Source organism: Carassius gibelio, chromosome A18, assembly GCF_023724105.1.
Source record: "Carassius gibelio isolate Cgi1373 ecotype wild population from Czech Republic chromosome A18, carGib1.2-hapl.c, whole genome shotgun sequence".
Classification (NCBI taxonomy): Eukaryota; Metazoa; Chordata; class Actinopteri; order Cypriniformes; family Cyprinidae; genus Carassius; species Carassius gibelio.
Window position 1 is genome coordinate 1,351,362 of NC_068388.1, and position 17,241 is coordinate 1,368,602.

At 42.1% G+C, this 17,241-nt stretch overlaps 2 protein-coding genes across 13 annotated transcripts in view; one reads left to right on the top strand and one right to left on the bottom strand.

Moving 5' to 3' along the window:
• The window catches only part of LOC127934513 (protein mono-ADP-ribosyltransferase PARP6-like), a 24,355-nt gene extending 15,832 nt beyond the window's left edge, over positions 1 to 8,523 (bottom strand). For 7 of the 11 annotated variants that reach the window (XR_008147784.1, XM_052531943.1, XM_052531942.1 and 4 more), the window contains exons 1-6: positions 8,406 to 8,523; positions 7,582 to 7,657; positions 4,599 to 4,728; positions 3,326 to 3,427; positions 2,197 to 2,466; positions 204 to 314 (exon numbers count right to left, since the gene is read on the bottom strand). Coding sequence is in view for 10 of the 11 variants with exons in the window: in XM_052531943.1 (XP_052387903.1) it covers positions 204 to 206 (3 nt within the window). In the remaining variant the exon portion in view is untranslated. Of the gene's footprint in view, positions 1 to 203; positions 315 to 2,196; positions 2,467 to 3,325; positions 3,428 to 4,598; positions 4,729 to 7,581; positions 7,871 to 8,405 lie in introns of those variants that run through there. The other 4 variants (XM_052531937.1, XM_052531938.1, XM_052531936.1 and 1 more) reach the window with 4 other exon arrangements.
• pkma (pyruvate kinase M1/2a) lies at positions 6,568 to 17,136 on the top strand. Of its 2 annotated transcripts, none has more exons than XM_052531949.1 (11): positions 6,568 to 6,731; positions 10,791 to 10,969; positions 11,162 to 11,253; positions 11,794 to 11,925; positions 12,067 to 12,253; positions 12,383 to 12,653; positions 12,740 to 12,890; positions 13,065 to 13,217; positions 14,100 to 14,266; positions 16,030 to 16,211; positions 16,400 to 17,136. In XM_052531949.1, exons 2-11 carry the CDS (start codon positions 10,813 to 10,815, stop codon positions 16,504 to 16,506), a joined length of 1,599 nt encoding a protein of 532 aa, XP_052387909.1. In that variant the 5' UTR covers positions 6,568 to 6,731; positions 10,791 to 10,812; the 3' UTR covers positions 16,507 to 17,136. The 2 variants fall into 2 exon arrangements, with proteins under 2 accessions (XP_052387909.1, XP_052387908.1); XM_052531948.1 differs by lacking the exon at positions 14,100 to 14,266 and adding an exon at positions 14,554 to 14,720.
• The last annotated feature ends 105 nt before the right edge of the window (positions 17,137 to 17,241 follow it).

Genomic DNA, 17,241 nt, shown 5'->3' on the forward strand with positions numbered 1-17,241 from the left:
AAAAACAAGAACATTACTTCAAATGAAATAGCAAATTTCCGATTGATGTTTATGGGCTATTCTGAGTGAGCAACAGTGTCCGAGGAGGGCGGAGCTTAGTGAAAGGTCAAATGTCATCAGTTCCACCTCCTCGCAGTGTTTGTGTTCAGGTGAGGTGTGTGTGTGTGTGTGTGTGTGTGTGTGTGTGTCTAATGAACGCTCACCATCGGCTCTGGTGTTCACAGACGCATCTCTGACAGTGTGAAGGTTTTCTGATCCATTTCAGCAAAACAACAGGCGCTCTGCGACGACAGGAGACGTCAGCTCTGAGCTTTCTGAGGAAAAATCAACAGAAGATGACAGAAATCCTTCAGCAAAACCACTGATCATTCTCCAGCGTCAGATGAGTGAGATGTAGACGGTCTCTGCTTTCAGCGTTTAAATAACGCTCTGCTCTTTCTCCTCCATCTCACACTGTGTATCCTAGCAACAACCCCTTCTGTGTCACTGTGTGTGTGTGTGTGTGTGTGTGTGTGTGTGTGTAGGCACACATTTAAAGAAGCAGTTTCCCAAGTAATCCTGTGCATAAGTCATATCTGATAAATGCTGACAAAGAACACCACACAGATGTCACAAAACCTGCCAAGAACTAGCTTACATTTCTCCCTAAATTAAAAATAGCAAAATAAAATAATTATTTATAGATAGATAGATAGATAGATAGATAGATAGATAGATAGATAGATAGATAGATAGATAGATAGATAGATAGATAGATAGATCGAATCAATCTAAATCTGTAATAAAATAATTTAACAGTTTTACAAACCAAGCTAAAAAATACAAACTTAAAATTAGTTATAAAAAATATTAAAATGTAAATAAAAGAAAAAAAGAAAAAGAAAACTGAAAATAAAAAATAATTCAAAATATGACTATTATAGTATTTAAATATATAATAATACTGCTGAAATAATATATATATAAAATACATAACTAGGATAGATAGATAGATAGATAGATAGATAGATAGATAGATAGATAGATAGATAGATAGATAGATAGATAGATAGATAGATAGAAATTAGATATAGATAAATATATTGAAAAAATTATCTAAGTAAATAACACAGATTATTGGAGAATATTTTTTGAGAAAATATTATTATTATAACAAATTTTCAAATTTGCAGTTTCTTTGTAATTAATTGTGAAATTTACAAGCAATTGAATTAAAAACTGTATCTTCACCATTTTCTCTTAATTTCAGTATTTACTTTTGTTTGCATTATAATATTCTTTTTTTTGTATTTGTATTTAATTTATTTGCATGTATTTTTACTTGAATACGTTAAAAATATTGTATCACAACAATGAGATTTCAATGGCATCTACAATTAAAAATAATGATTTTGTTTATTCTTTGCTTTCATTGATACTTGTTTTATTTCTATACATTGTTAATTATGCTTATTTAAAATTATTTTTTACATGAATTACTATTGTGTTTGAAATTTGCTGTATAAATAAACTTGCTTGCTTGCTTTACAAATACAATTAATAATTCAGACATCTGGATGCATTACAGAATTACAAATTGTTTGGAGGCAAAATTGTTAACTGTCATGAAAACAAAGCACAGAAAGCATAAACCTTTAGTGATGCACATCCACACATTTCTGTTTCTTTAGCCACGAATAATAACCAGTTTCATTCTTCATTTAAAAGCTTCTGAACACAAACACATGCCGTCTACACATCTTCAGATCAGGTCTAAAGCATCTGAGAAATCCAGTAGCTTTTCCATCTTTTTCTTTAAAAAACAGCTATTTTGTTTTTATAAAGAGCAACAGTTTCTCTCTTCACCACACGTCTTTGTGAACACCATCTCTCAGCTGATGCATGAAACCAAATACTAAAATAATGATGTCTAGACGGCAAATTTAACAACGACATTTAAGATGCAGTAAAATACATGGAATTTGTGTATAATATGTTAATTAATCTCTGTATATTTTGGATGGAATAACACTTCACAATCATGCAGTCGTATGCACACAGCTGATACATCGGTCTAATAATTGCATTCGACGGCATCCCCCTGTGTGTCCTCAAACACACCCATAATGCCCCGCTGCAGTCGCCACATACCCATGCATCCCGAAAACACAGACGGCCAGCATCCAGGACCCCCCCCCCCCCCCACATCCAGCTCACCTTCAGACGGATGCTTCTCCTCCGACACGACACACAGAGGATGGAGAACACAATACATCAAGAGACACGGCACACACAGACCATCCAGTATACAGCAGAAGCCCTCTCCTGCTCTCTCTCTCTCTCTCTCTCTCTCTCTCTCTCTCTGTCTGTGTTTATCTGTCGCAGATCTCCTCTGTTCCACTGCTGTCTTCTCTTTTGCCTGACAACACCGTGAGTGAACTGAGCATGCTCAGTGAGAGCCAGCAGAGAGGGTCATGTGACCTACAGCTGATGAGAGAGAGAGAGAGGGTGTGTGTGTGTGTGTGTATGAGAGAGAGAGAAAGAGAGAGAGAGAGAGAGAGTGTGTGTGTGTGTGTGTGAGAGAGAGAGAGAGAGAGTGTGTGAGTGTGTGTGTGAGAGAGAGAGAGAGAGAGTGTGTGAGTGTGTGTGGGCATGTTTTTGTATCATATCAGGACACAACTCTGTATAATGACATGGGTATGACACAGGTATTACAAGGAGAGGGTGACTTATGAGGACATAACCCTGTCCCCATTTTTCAAAACACTTATAAATCATACAGAATGAGTTTTTTTGAGAAAGTAAAAATGCACAAAGTTTCCTGTGAGGGTTAGGGTTAGGTGTAGGGTTGATGAAGGGACATAGAATATACAGTTTCTACAGAATAAAAACCATTACACCTATGGGATGAACACACTTTACACAAAAACATACATGTGTGTGTGTGTGTGTGTGTGTGAGAGAGAGAGAGAGAGAGATGCAAAGCAATGCATTTGCCCATATTGTCAGAAAAAAGATCAAACTCACTACATTCAAAAGCAATAGTTGTCTTTTTAGTCTGATTTTATAACATTGTTTTGTGATGCTTTGCCAATACTGTATGTAAATCATCCCAAATGATGACTTTGAATTTGGAAACTGAGGGAGACAGAAAGAGTGGGATGAAGGGAATAGAGCTACATCTGTGTCGTGATGGTGTATAAGCCAAAGGCAGTGTGCTATTTCTATCATCCGAGTCTATTTTTATCCCTGTGCATGTGAGCAGAACACAGACTTCTGGATCCATGCATGTCACTGTGGTCTTTACTCGGCCGTTACTGTACTAATCAGAGTTTACCCTGCTTACCTCGTTAAGAGCCTCGCTGTACACATGACCTGATGAGAGATAAGACGCTCTCCGGCTCGTCTTCGGCTGCGTGACTCACGAGACACAACGCTGTCTCCTCACCTGTTCAAAAAGACACTTGCATTAATTATTCACAAACACTTAAAGTAGCAAATTCCTGTTTTAGAACCGACGACTAAAGCAGAACTGCTCTAAAATTAATTCTCTTTTAGTACGAGAGAGCTTCACCAGTGTTTTAGATACAGTTCAGTGAGACAAAACTATTATTTGTACAAATAAATAAAACATGGTAATTGAAAAAGGCTGAAATAAAATAAAATATAAATATTAGACAAACTTAAGATACTTCAAATAAAAAAAACTAAACAAAAATGAGAATTGTTGCTTTAGCAACTAACTATAATAAATAAATGAGTACTAAAATAAATCAATCTAAATCTGTAATAAAATAATTTAAATCTATATTGCAATTTTACAAACCAAGCTAAAAAATAAAAAACTCAAAATTAGTTATAAAAAATAATAAAATGTAAACAAAATAAAAAAAAATAAAAAAGTAAAAAATAAAAAATAATTCAAAATATTACTATTATAGTATTTAAATATATAATAATACTGCTGAAATAATATATATATAAAATACATAACTAAAATGTATTTTATGTCAGCCGGATTCCAAGGAAACAGCTCTTATTTTCAATTATTTTCATATATATTTAATTATAAATGACAAATTTAAATATTAAATAATTTATTAAAAAACAAAATAATACATTCAAATATTGTATTTTAATTGGTAAAACATTAAAATTAAAACAGAAAATATAATAGCAAAAAAAAAAAAACTTATATAATAGCAAAATCAATAAAAACTTATAGTTCCTAAATGCTGAGAATATCAAGTCATCTAATAATGTATACTATTATAAACATTAAGTCAGCAAAATGCTGTGGATTCATTTCTCAGGAGACTTAAAGGAGACAGCTTTATCAACGGACTATTGAATTTATCTCAGATGATGCTCTCAAAATTCCTTTGAAAAACCGAAACAGGCTCTGAGTCAGAATAGAATACAGAGCATTAAAGTTAATGTGGATCATATTGCGATGTCTGGTTTTTGACTGCAGACTTTGTTGTCTTTGCAAATCTGAGCACAGTTTGAGACACTGTCCAGAACATTGTTGCAGCTGACAGCCAATCCAGAGAGCATCAATGGGATTTACGATGGGATTTGACCACTGCCCGTCGATGCATGCATCAGATGCGGCTTACAGCTTTGGGTTTGGGCGAGAGGCACGAGGACACACGGCAGGTGAGCAGCGGTCAGTGAGCAGCGGTCAGCATGGGCAGTGGGAGCAGCGGGGGGCTGTCGAAGAGAGCAGGTGAGTTCACACACCTTCACCTGGACACAGACGTGCAGACGGTCAATGCAGTCATCTTCAAAAAGCAACCAACACTAGTACAGGACATGAAATGCTACATGCATTAAACTGATGCATCCTCGTCCTGTTTAATACTGTCAGGTTCAAAGCATATCAATCCTGCAAGTCCTCAAATATGGACAAAGTTCCCTTTATTTTAGTTTGAGCGTCAGTGTCATGGAGGTTAAAGTACAGTTTTGCAGTGTTGCATTGAGATTGTTTTCAAAACTGGTGCACTTTTATTTGCAGAGGCCCGAGTAAATCTAATGAATCACCTCCATCTGAGACCACCAGGTGGAGCAATACTATGACTGGACAGTTTAAATAGCTTGTATGCTACATTGATGTCACGTGACCTCGTTATTCTGCATGCTTAATATATAACTGCCATCCGATTTTCATCTCTTTAACAAATTTTGTGTTGAAATGCCATAAATCGATATTTTAAGATCAATCCAAATCTAAGCATCTGTGCGTGCTTGTCAGTAACCACAACAATAAGTTAGTATGTAAACTGCATGTGTTATGCACTTATAAAGGCAGTGAAGCATGCAGCAGATGCTCCATAAACCTCCAATTATAAGTGGACGTTTAATTAGTTTACAGAGTTTATTTTGTTTGCAATTGAATGCAGAGGTTACTACCGGTTCTGGGAATCATTCACAGAATGAAAGGCAGATGCATATGATTTTGTTAACATTCAGATATTTTTATGTGTAATATTCTTTCACTCATCACCATGGAAATGGGGCATTTGGCATCCTTAAAACTCAACTTGGTGCTGATCTTTAATTATGACTGCCATTATCATCCATTTACCTGCTCAGACTGTGGATATCCGAGCTCAAATAAAGAAAGAAACATGTTTCCAGTTCCATCGGTGACAGTATATGCACACTAGAGGGCGCTGTCTTATTGATTGACCAGCGCCCTTTAAATGCAACAACTGCTGAATCATAAATGCACTGTCATTCATGTAAGGCACCACTTCATTTTTAAATTTCTGTTGTAAATTACACAATTGCATGTCACGAGCCAGTGCCAGTACCAATGTTACAGTGATGGTATCAACTGGCAACACCTGATTTATATCACCAGACCGCTTTGAATGACTTTGCTAAATGTATTTCCCATAATGCATCAATCAAAAGCATAGTGCATGCACAAATATGCGTCAAATAGACACTGAATAACTGTGGCACAAGTCCAACAACATAGTATCGCCACAGAACATGGTATATGTACAGAAAGCGCATAGTACCACCATTTGGTTCTCGTATAGTGGCATTTGTGATATAAACATGTTAATTTCGTGATTAAAGTTTGTTTAGTGTCCTTACATCACTAATGGACTCTATATATGCGAATGCGACATTAAATCTTTTCCATGTGTGCTCATTAAAGAGTTAAAAGATGAACGCTGATGCTACGTGCGCCTCGACCATTAGGATGGATTAACGCGGAAGTACATGCATTTCGCAGTGTATGGTTATCTATGCATACACACACAGTCGAATAGATTTATAAGGGCACCACGTCCACTGCGTTATTTAAACATGTATATTATATTATCAACAAGTCAAGAACTTTGTCATTCATTTGAAGTGTAACTGCGACACAGCAGCATCCTCCTGTCACGTGATCTCCTCGTCTAGCGCTCTGATTGGATCCTTCCACTTCCTTCATTCGCGTAACATAACCCCCCATCAGGAAGCTCGGCTTTGTTTATCAAACCTTTAAAGCTTTGTGGACTTTTATTTAATGGGACGAACCGCCAAGAAAGTTTAGAGATATTTCTATATGTTGTTATAATCAAATACTGATTAAAAAACCGCAATAGTGACGTTTTTATAGTTTGACGTCATAAATATCAATCCGCGTGTGCCTTGGATGGAAGTAGTTCCCGGTCGGTTTGGCGGTTCACCTTGAGCTCTCGATCCGGACCGGAGCGCATCAGTCAACGGCCGACCGTCATCAAACGCAGGTGAGTACCGTTAACGTTTATCTTTAGAGCTACACTTACAACAAAAATCAACCCCAGTTATATTTTTCGTTAGCAAAGTTATTAGTTACAGTTCTAGCAAAGATTTTCATCGTCAGAGCAGCTTCTGTCATAAAATAGCGCAGGTTCGGGTTATTTTCCCCTCAGTATTTCCTCAACCCGCTGATCATTTTAAAGCGTTTTTGTGCTATTTGTGTATTTAATTTAGCAAAAGTTCCTTTTCGCAACGTCTCCACGTCACTTAAGGTCTTTAAGTGTAGATTTCACTGTTTTATGCTGAATAACCGTCTCTTGAAGTTAATCATCGTTTGTGATTCTACCGTTGGATCATTAACAGTATTCAAATAAACCGTCATTCTTTTTTAATTCATTCGAATTAGAGGTCCACGTGCGCGCGCCTCTGGTGGAGAATGTGACGCAGAGGCGGGACGTGACCCACTGCGCGTCCGCCTCATTCTCCCTCGAGCACGACTAGACCACAACTACCTGCGTGAACGCAGATGATGATGATGATGATGATGTTTGATCTTCAAGTCGGCTTTGACCGCATGCCTTGATATCTGCATTATCACGGAGTGCACTGCGTTAAGTTATTACCACTGATCTATATAGGACTTTTGTTGTCTATTATATACAACAGTTGGTTATTATTCTTTATTAAGTGCAGTGATGAATGGTACTGACTCGGAGTCGCGCCCCCGCGGGCATCTGAAGCTCGCTCTCGTCGCGTGGGCGCGCGCACTTCATTGATAGTTGCTAATTATGACGCTGCATCATGTTTGTGCGAGGGAGGATCTGGACAATTTTGTGTGTTTGTCTTGCAATCACATACCTTGACACTTGTGCGTTGTCAGATTTTTGAAGTCTGGTTCTCAGTCTTCATGATTTGTGTGTAAACTGCATTATACCTGCGTCATTCAGGAAGAAATTGAGAGCTTTTTACATTTCCAAAGGCATCTTTACGCAGCTCGAAATCCAGCCAGACTAAATTATGCCTGAGTTTACATCTCACAATTCTGTTTTTGATTCTGCCACGAAGTAAAAAGGTAGTTGCAACCTTTTCTGTCACAATTCTGAGATTTGCAAGAAAAAAGGCAGATTTGTGAGAGATAAACTCTGAATTGTGAGGCCTACTGTAAATATGAGAAAGGTGCAGTTAACGTACTTGTTCTACCCTTTCGTGAAACAAGCTTGCATAATACAGTTGAAATTGTTGTGTAAATGCATTTTATTAAATTAATGTAATAACCAGATTGAAAGAGGACTTCACTAATAAATATTGCTCTCACTGTCCAATGTCAAACAAACTGAAAACTTGAAATAGAGCACATGCATAAATCCTGATTTGTGCTCATCCCAGACGTGTGTGCATTAACACACAGTAAATTAGCTTTATTATAAACCCTGTTGGCACTGTTTCAACATCTGCTTCATCAAACTGTCACACTCTGAAGCTGTTCTCAGTTCTGCAGTGAGTGTGTGTCGATGTTTCCCGTAAGAATGTCAAAGCTTCCACTAAACCAGTAGAAGAGACCAGTAAAACAGACACCCACAGCTCTGCGGTGACACAAACTGGGCTTTCCACAGCCCTCACCGGGGACGTCCCAGTGCACCGTTATCAGTCATTGTTCTGAATCATAAAGAGAACAGACTCACCTCAGTTGCTCTTTGCTGCAGTGAATCACCAGTTTGTCTTCATGGACTGCAGTAGATATGAGTCCTGCTGACCTCCACACCTCGCCTCTCGCGTTTCAAACTGCTACGATCCCAGTTAGTCCAGTGCTTCTTATGGCATGGCGTCCCATTCCTATTTTTGCCCAGCACTGTAATGTGATCTACAGTAAACACTACTGTACTGCCGACAGTGCCGCTGTTTCTGATGAGTGAAGGAACTAGGCTTTGTTATACTCTTACTAAACCAGTTATTGTAGATATGTGTTGAAGCTAATTCAGATCAATGTGAATGACTGTAAAAAGTTAATAAATGGATGAAATCTGCTGTCGTCACAAGCCATTGTTTCTGGGTCCAAATGGTGTGCTGTAACACTACTGAAAAAAATCATCCTAACCGTTCCATACTGCAATCTCAGACGGCCAAAGAAACAATGATTCATCTTTTATTAATCGAAAGATGTTTGTGCCAGAGTCTGTGAGTTGTTAAAGCGTAAATGTGTGATGTGGATATGAATTGAGACGGTATTCTCCGTTGGAACGAGTAGACTTCAAACAGTTTTGCTTGCGTCCCGACTGAACAAACAGATTGACTTGACACTGATTCTAGGTGTCACTGGTCCAGGGTGATGCTGTATGGATTCTTCCTGTTCACTGAGCTCTTAATAAGCAGGGTTATACAACAAGCCTATAATAACAAGACATTCCTGACTAATATTGACCTTCAGTGTCCTTGTTTAGCATCGGATGCTGCCTGTTGTGTATATATATAATACCAGCAGCACTGACAACAGGTGTGTTTGTCAGCATTATTAACTTATTAATTACACAAACCACAGTTTGCATCATTTCCTGTAGTATCAGGAAGTTGAATAGCCCCTCCTTTCACTATGAGTGTGTGTGGCTCACTGCTGGATTTTCCACTCTGCCTGTCTTAGTCATCACATGCCTACGTGAGGAAGAGTGTGTGAGTGTGTGTGTGTGTTCCCTGTGATGTGCATCTGCTCACGTACGACAGCCCACCCTGGCATCAGTGCAGTGGAGTTTATTAGGGTTTTAAGAGATCCTCGCCAGAACCATGATTCTGCCAGACTGGGGTCATGTGACTCGATTCACTTTCCTTTAAGAATATTTAAAGTAGATAGCTGACTGTTTGCACATTGTTGAATGCATCTGGTTTGATTTGGAAACTATAATCCACTGTTCGGTCTGACATGGTCCTGGTTGTGATGTGCATGTGCCAACAGAGCAGGGATTGGCTGGATATCATCCTCACATTGAGTTTCCTGCGCTTCAGGCTGTGTCAGGTGGATTATCTCTGTTTTAAATTGAGCTTTAGCGTCCGCCTTAAGATACAAAATCCAGGTTAGCTCAGTCACACAAAGTGTGTGTGTGTGTGTGTGTGTGTTTGATTAGTGCTGTCTGACTTCACGGAGCACATAAAGACAGTTTATAGTCACATTCTTAGGTTGTGTTAAAGAATCATTATGTGTTTGATCTTCACTCAGCATTAACTTTAACATGCCTTGTAGCTATAGAGCGATTTCTGTAATGAATGTTCAGTTTGTCTCCTCTACTTTAGGTGCAAAGAGGGTTTGACAAAAGCAGCCATTTTGTCAAGTTTTCAGTAAAAATGTTATTAAATGTGGTGTTTTCATATGCTTTCAGATGGAGCAGCATTTACTACACACTACAGAGCCGTAGTTCACAGAGGAGCTACACAAACAGCTGTCATAATCGCTAATGATATCTTCGATTTTATAATCGCGCAACAAAATCGTTAGCAAATTGTACATTTTTTTTTATGCATAGATTGTCAGTGAACTATGGCTCTGTGTAGTAAGTAAATGCTGCTTCATCTGAAAGCATGTGATGATGATTTACTGATTTACGGCTTTACTAATAAAATGTGCATGACAGTCGCATTCGATTAAACGTGCAGCCCTAGACCTAAGAGAAGGTTTTATATTCGATTGTTAATAATTTCATATTTCTGAGTGCTGGAGTCTGTTGCATAACATGGAACGGAACATTCCTTTTTGCCACACCTTTACCACACACACACAGACACAAACACACACACACACACACACACAGACACACACAGACACACACACACAGACTTATGTTCAGAAGCGCTGGTGTGAGGATTGCTCTTTAGCTACATTTGTGTGACTCTTAATTCTCAGTAAAATGCGTTTTGACTTTTATAGCTTCAGGCTCCCGACAGAGATCCTGTCTCTGTTTATTCTGTTGAGTTTAAATCAGACTACAGTCTGCTGTGTTTACTCTCTGTCTGTTCTAAGATACATAAACACTCTAGATTGGTCAGTTGATCATGTGGATGTCATTTCATTGGTCTCTCTGTAGGATATTACCCGTCTCTTCCACTATGCCCCACACTAAACTTCAGGATATGGGATCTGCCTTCATCCAAACACAGCAGCTCAACGCTGCCATGGCCGACAGCTTCCTGGAGCACATGTGTCTGCTGGACATCGACTCTGAGCCCACCATCGCCCGCAACACTGGCATCATCTGCACCATCGGTCAGTGGACACACACACACACACACAGCAGGAACGACTGAATCTTCCACAAGCTGTTAAACATCTTCTAAATCTTTAATGAATTGTTTTCATGTAGTAACAGACACAGGGTGTTTAGAAACCACATATCAAGTGAAATAGTCTTCGTAGGTAGCAGTAAGTGATGGTGCGTTGTGTGTCATGTGATCACAGGACCGGCCTCTCGCTCTGTGGAGATGCTGAAGGAGATGATCAAGTCTGGCATGAACATCGCTCGTCTCAACTTCTCTCACGGCTCACACGAGGTACATACTTCATTATTAACACACTTCGGTGCTTGTCTTCCTCTCTTCTCTCTCTCTGATCCTCACATCTGTGCAGCATTAGTTATGCAGTACTTCATCTTGTACCAGAAATGTTGCTAAAACTGTCAATCTGAATATCTCTGACGCTCACAGCCTCAGGTTTGTGGGCTGAAAGAACGGCTAAAGCATTCAGTCAGGGTCAAAAGCCATCGAGAGAGTGTGTGTAACTTAATCTACGTCATAAATACTTTATCAGTTCCCTCCCAGTGAAGAGCTCATTGTGTTTCTACAGTATAAAGGGTGGAGGTTTTACTGAACACTAATAGCTCATACAGCAGAATTTGGCTCAGATTTCTTAATGATAGACAGGACTGTGACTTTGACCGTTGCTCGTCTGCGTGTGATTGAGCGTGTTCACAGAATGTATAAATATGACGTAACCTGTGCTTTTCAAGTAACTGTTGTACTCTCAGGATACATTTAAGTGCACTTAACATCAGCTGTTATACAAACATCTCCATTTATGATGGTTTCTTTCAGTATCACGGTGACACTATTAAAAATGTACGTGAAGCTTGTGCCAGCTTCGAGCCGGGCAGCATCCAGTACAGACCAGTGGGCATCGCTCTGGACACCAAGGGACCAGAAATCCGAACCGGGCTCATTAAAGGGGTGAGTTTACTCATTACTAATACTGATCCGCTGGTGCAAGATCAGTGTATACTACTGAAAATATTCTGAATTGAGATCAAAAGTATGTTTCCTTGTGCAGTTTGTTTTCACAGTGCAAATATGCATCTGTCTCTGTTTCAGAGCGGCACGGCGGAGGTGGAGCTGAAGAAGGGAAATAAGATCAAAGTGACCATGGACGATGCTTTCATGGAGAGCTGTGATGAGGAAACTCTCTGGCTGGACTACAAGAACATCACCAAGGTGGTAGAAGTGGGCAGCAAGGTCTATATTGATGATGGACTCATTTCTCTCCAGGTCCTGGAGATCGGTGAGTGACAGATTTTCCACAGTAATAAAATAAATTGGTTTCAGCAGGTCCTTAAAATGACATTTTTTTGCTGCTTGCTTTTTTGCGTGGACATTGTGTAATGGGTAATAATATCTGACTCTTTCTCAGGATCTGACTATCTGGTGTGTGAAATTGAGAACGGAGGAACTTTGGGAAGTAAGAAAGGTGTCAATCTGCCGGGTGCCGCGGTCGACCTGCCCGCCGTGTCAGAGAAAGACATCCAGGACCTGCAGTTCGGCGTGGAGATGGGGGTCGACATGGTCTTTGCCTCCTTCATCCGCAAGGCGTCTGATGTGCACGAGGTGCGTAAGGTGCTGGGAGAGAAGGGCAAGAACATCAAGATCATCAGCAAGCTGGAGAACCACGAGGGTGTGCGCAGGTGAGCGACGACACCACATGACCATCTAAACTCAATATGATGGTAAAAATGATTACGGTTTGAACGCATATCCTTTGGTTCACCAGGTTTGATGAGATCATGGAGGCCAGCGATGGCATCATGGTCGCTCGAGGAGACCTGGGTATTGAAATCCCCACAGAAAAGGTGTTCCTGGCCCAGAAGATGATGATTGGTCGCTGCAACAAAGCTGGAAAGCCAATCATCTGTGCCACACAGGTCACCAAAGCTGAGATACAACACCATATTAACATGCAGTAAAACCCATAATGCATTCTTCTATAGATTTAATCTCGCAGTTTAAATTCTCTGATGAAAGTAAAGGAGCAGTTTTCTTGTAAAGGATCTATAATTTGCATCTATAATATAATCTTGAGTCTTGCGTGTTTGTAGATGTTGGAGAGCATGATCAAGAAGCCTCGCCCGACGCGTGCCGAGGGCAGCGATGTGGCTAACGCCGTCCTGGACGGAGCCGACTGCATCATGTTGAGTGGAGAGACGGCGAAGGGAGACTATCCTCTGGAGGCTGTACGCACCCAGCACATGGTGAGAGCGCCCCCTACTGACACACACTAACACTGTTAGACCACTAAACCTTCTAGTCCATGACTCACACATTCCTCATGTTCTCACTCATAACTTACTCATCTTAGAGAAAATACTCAAAGGAATTTCCAACGGAATATTACGGGTTAAATACAACTTATAAATTCCAAATTACAAAACTCGTAATATTTCTTCAGTGCCACAGCATCCTTCATGACTTTCTTTCTCTCATGTGCATGTGTTTTGCCTTCACTGGCAGAGTTGTGTCAGGGTCAGTTACAGACAACAGCTTTCACTGAAGCTCACGGTCTCTTGAATGGTCTGCCAGTTAAATCTGTTCATGTGCTCGAGGATAGCATGTTGGAGTTAGCCCAGACACTGCTGAACTTGGAAATATTCAGCAGCAGAATAAAGCCCTTGGCTTCAACAAACACACATTTTCGAGTTAGCTCGAAGCTTTGGAAAACCTGCATGCTTGATGTGTTAGTGACGTGCTCAGCCTTTCTTCTCTGTTCACTCCTTCATGCTTTTGCATGATTTGAGTTTCTTTAACCCTGATATCATCACAAATCACTTACACATTACAGTCGCAGTTTTATGTTTAATATAATGCCCATGATTTTAATGGTGGTGGGTAAGCTGTGATATGATTTACTGATAGAGTCTGGATGTGTTTTAATATTCATTTTGTTTTGTTTTTTCCAACTAATCTTTTCCCTTCAACTAACACCTGCACTAATTTCCTCCTTTTGTTTCCTCTGTTTGTTTGTTGTTCTGTCTCCACCTCCTGATTCCCATTCGACCTCTTCTCGTCTCATGGATGTGTGTATCTTTCCTCTCCGTTTCTCTGCTGTGTGTCACGTGATGATACGGCTGCTTCAGATCGCTCGCGAGGCAGAGGCGGCTATGTTCCACCGGCAGGTGTTTGAGGACCTGCGCCGCTGTTTGCCCCCCTCCACCGACCCCGCTGAGGCCATCGCCATCGGGGCTGTGGAGGCCTCCTTTAAAATCCTGGCCTCTGCGTTTATAGTCCTCACTGGGTCCGGCAGGTAGGCAGGACAAGATGTGGAAAACCAGATCCGTCACAGTCAGGGAGTAGGAAGAGCAGGGACAGGAGAGGAATGGAAGAGAGAGAGAAACGAGAGAGACCAAAGGCACCTGTAGTCATAAAAAAATCATCCTTTTATCATTTAAAATCTAAATGCATTCCGAAATAACAAGGTCTAAAGAAAACCATCCCGGTGCACGCGTCCCTCTTCGTTTCTCTCTGTCTGAGTGACTGATAGTATGATTGTGTGTAACACTTCCCCCTCCCTCCTCCGGGTGGCGCTGTCAGATCGCCCGCGAGGCAGAGGCAGCCATGTTCCACAGACAGCTGTTTGAGGAGCTGCGGCGCTCCACCCTTCTGACCCGAGACCCTTCAGATGCTGTAGCTGTGGGTGCCGTCGAGTCCTCCTTCAAGTGCTGCGCCAGCGCCATTATTGTGCTCAGCAAGACTGGCAGGTAAGAGGGGAGGGGCCCGAGGTGGGGGACAGGTAAGAGGGGAGGGGCCCGAGGTGGGGGACAGGTAAGAGGGGAGGGGCCCGAGGCGGGGGGCAGGTAAGAGGGGAGGGGCATGGGGCAGGTAAGAGGGGAGGGGCCCGAGGCGTGGGGGCAGGTAAGAGGGGAGGGGCCCGAGGCGGGGGGCAGGTAAGAGGGGAGGGGCATGGGGCAGGTAAGAGGGGAGGGGCCCGAGGTGTGGGGGCAAGTAAGAGGGGAGGGGCCCGAGGCGTGGGGGCAGGTAAGAGGGGAGGGGCCCGAGGCGGGGGGGGCAGGTAAGAGGGGAGGGGCCCGAGGCGTGGGGCAAGTAAGAGGAGAGGGGCCCGAGGCGTGGGGGCAGGTAAGAGGAGAGGGGCCCGAGGCGTGGGGGCAAGTAAGAGGAGAGGGGCCCGAGGCGTGGGGGCAGGTAAGAGGAGAGGGGCCCGAGGCGTGGGGGCAAGTAAGAGGAGAGGGGCCCGAGGCGTGGGGGCAGGTAAGAGGGGAGGGGCTCGAGGCGTGGGGCCCGAGGCGTGGGGCAGGTAAGAGGAGAGGGGACATGTAAGAGGGGAGGGGCCCGAGGCGGGGGGGCAGGTAAGAGGGGAGGGGCCCGAGGCGTGGGGCCCGAGGCGTGGGGCAGGTAAGAGGGGAGGGGACATGTAAGAGGGGAGGGGCCCGAGGCGGGGGGCAGGTAAGAGGGGAGGGGCCTGAGGTGTGGGACAGTTAAGGGGAGAAATAATTCTAATATGATGATTTACTGCTCAAAAGAAATATTTCATGTTGAAAACAGTCGTGCTGCACAATATTTTTTTGGAAACTGATACATTTTACTTTTCAGGATTGACAAAGTTAATAGAAAGTTCAAAAGAATAGCATTTATTTGAAATGGAAATCTTTTAATCAATGTAATGCATTGTTGCTAGACAAGTAAATATATGGAAATGATTAGTTTTTTTCCTTCCACTCTAGAGTGGTTATGAACATCATGCATAGTTTTTCACCGTTTCAGTAAGCAGCACAAGAAGAAGAATTAAATGAATTGTCCTTGACCTTTTTTCCCCCCTTCATGGGTATGAGTGAGAGTGTGTGTGGACGGAGCAGAACAGATCATAGCTTTAGGGTTCTGTCAGTAGTTTTGGTCAGATGATTGTCTCTATATGTCAGTGTGGGTTCGTGGTGTAGGTCAGTTCTGGTTTTCCTTGATCATCTTATCTGTTAGTTCTGAGTTTCACAGAATAAGGAGACTCCTCAGAACACTCTGCATCACAGCTTCTAATACAGTTATGTGATTGTCCAGGTCTGCTCATCTGATCTCTCGTTACCGCCCGCGTGCCCCAATCATCGCAGTGACCCGTAACGAGCAGACGGCCCGACAGGCTCATCTGTACCGCGGCATCTTCCCCGTGCTCTACAACAAACCCTCCAACGATGTTTGGGCCGAGGATGTGGACCTGAGGGTCAATTTTGCCATGGATGTCGGTAAGACACCGGCGGAAAACTGGAGCACACTTATTTTATGCACTTGCTAAACTGCACATCCTCACGTTCTAAAATAATATTCCAAAAGCATGGAATCATCGATCATTTTAAGCCTTTATCCATAATGTGAATGCAGGAGCACACCTGTGATCACGGTTCTTCATCTCTGACCCTCGTGTCTCTCTCAGGTAAAGCTCGTGGGTTCTTCAAGCCCGGTGATGTGGTGATCGTCCTGACCGGCTGGCGTCCAGGATCCGGTTACACCAACACCATGCGTGTCGTCCCAGTGCAGTAAAGCTGGGATACAACACTCACTCCTCTTCATCCCATCCCTCCCGACTCTTTCAGACCATCATCATCATCACGAGCCTGGCTCCTCCCACACGCCTCTGGCTCCTCCCACACGCCTCTGGACCACCATCACTTACTCGTTTAGTTCTCACTACTTTCATTTCCTTTCCACAAGCTTGTGGCGAAGGGCTCACACTTACTGTAACTCTAGTTTGTTTTATGTGTGGTGTGTTAGTCTGCCTGTGTGTTCACACTCCTAATGATGTTACATTCTGTGTTGCACTTGTCCATGAGATCGTCTGATTTGGGGGCGAGGCGACCAATGTGCTATATATTTTTTGAAATGTTAACGTTGGGATGTCTGCGTCCGGGTTTTAGTGGAGTAAGAGAACGACAGAGTTTCTGAGAGATGAATATTGATTGAGCAGCCTCGTCACATCTCTCCTGTTCTTCCCCTCACGACGCACTCGTCCGTCTCTGCTGCTCCTGAGTGTGTGTGTGTGTGTGTGTTCAGATCTACCTGCTTTGTGTCGCTAGGGTGCAAGATGTACTTAAAACTGTAAGAGTAAACTATAGTGTCATTCTGAAGTGTTGTATTATTCAAGACTGAAGTAATAAAGCAGATGAGCGCCTGGACCGACTCCTGTGCTTTTATATACTTAAATATTTTCCAGTTTTACTTACTGATTATATGGTTCCTTGGTTTAAAAAGAAAAAAAAATCAACTCCACTTTTTTTT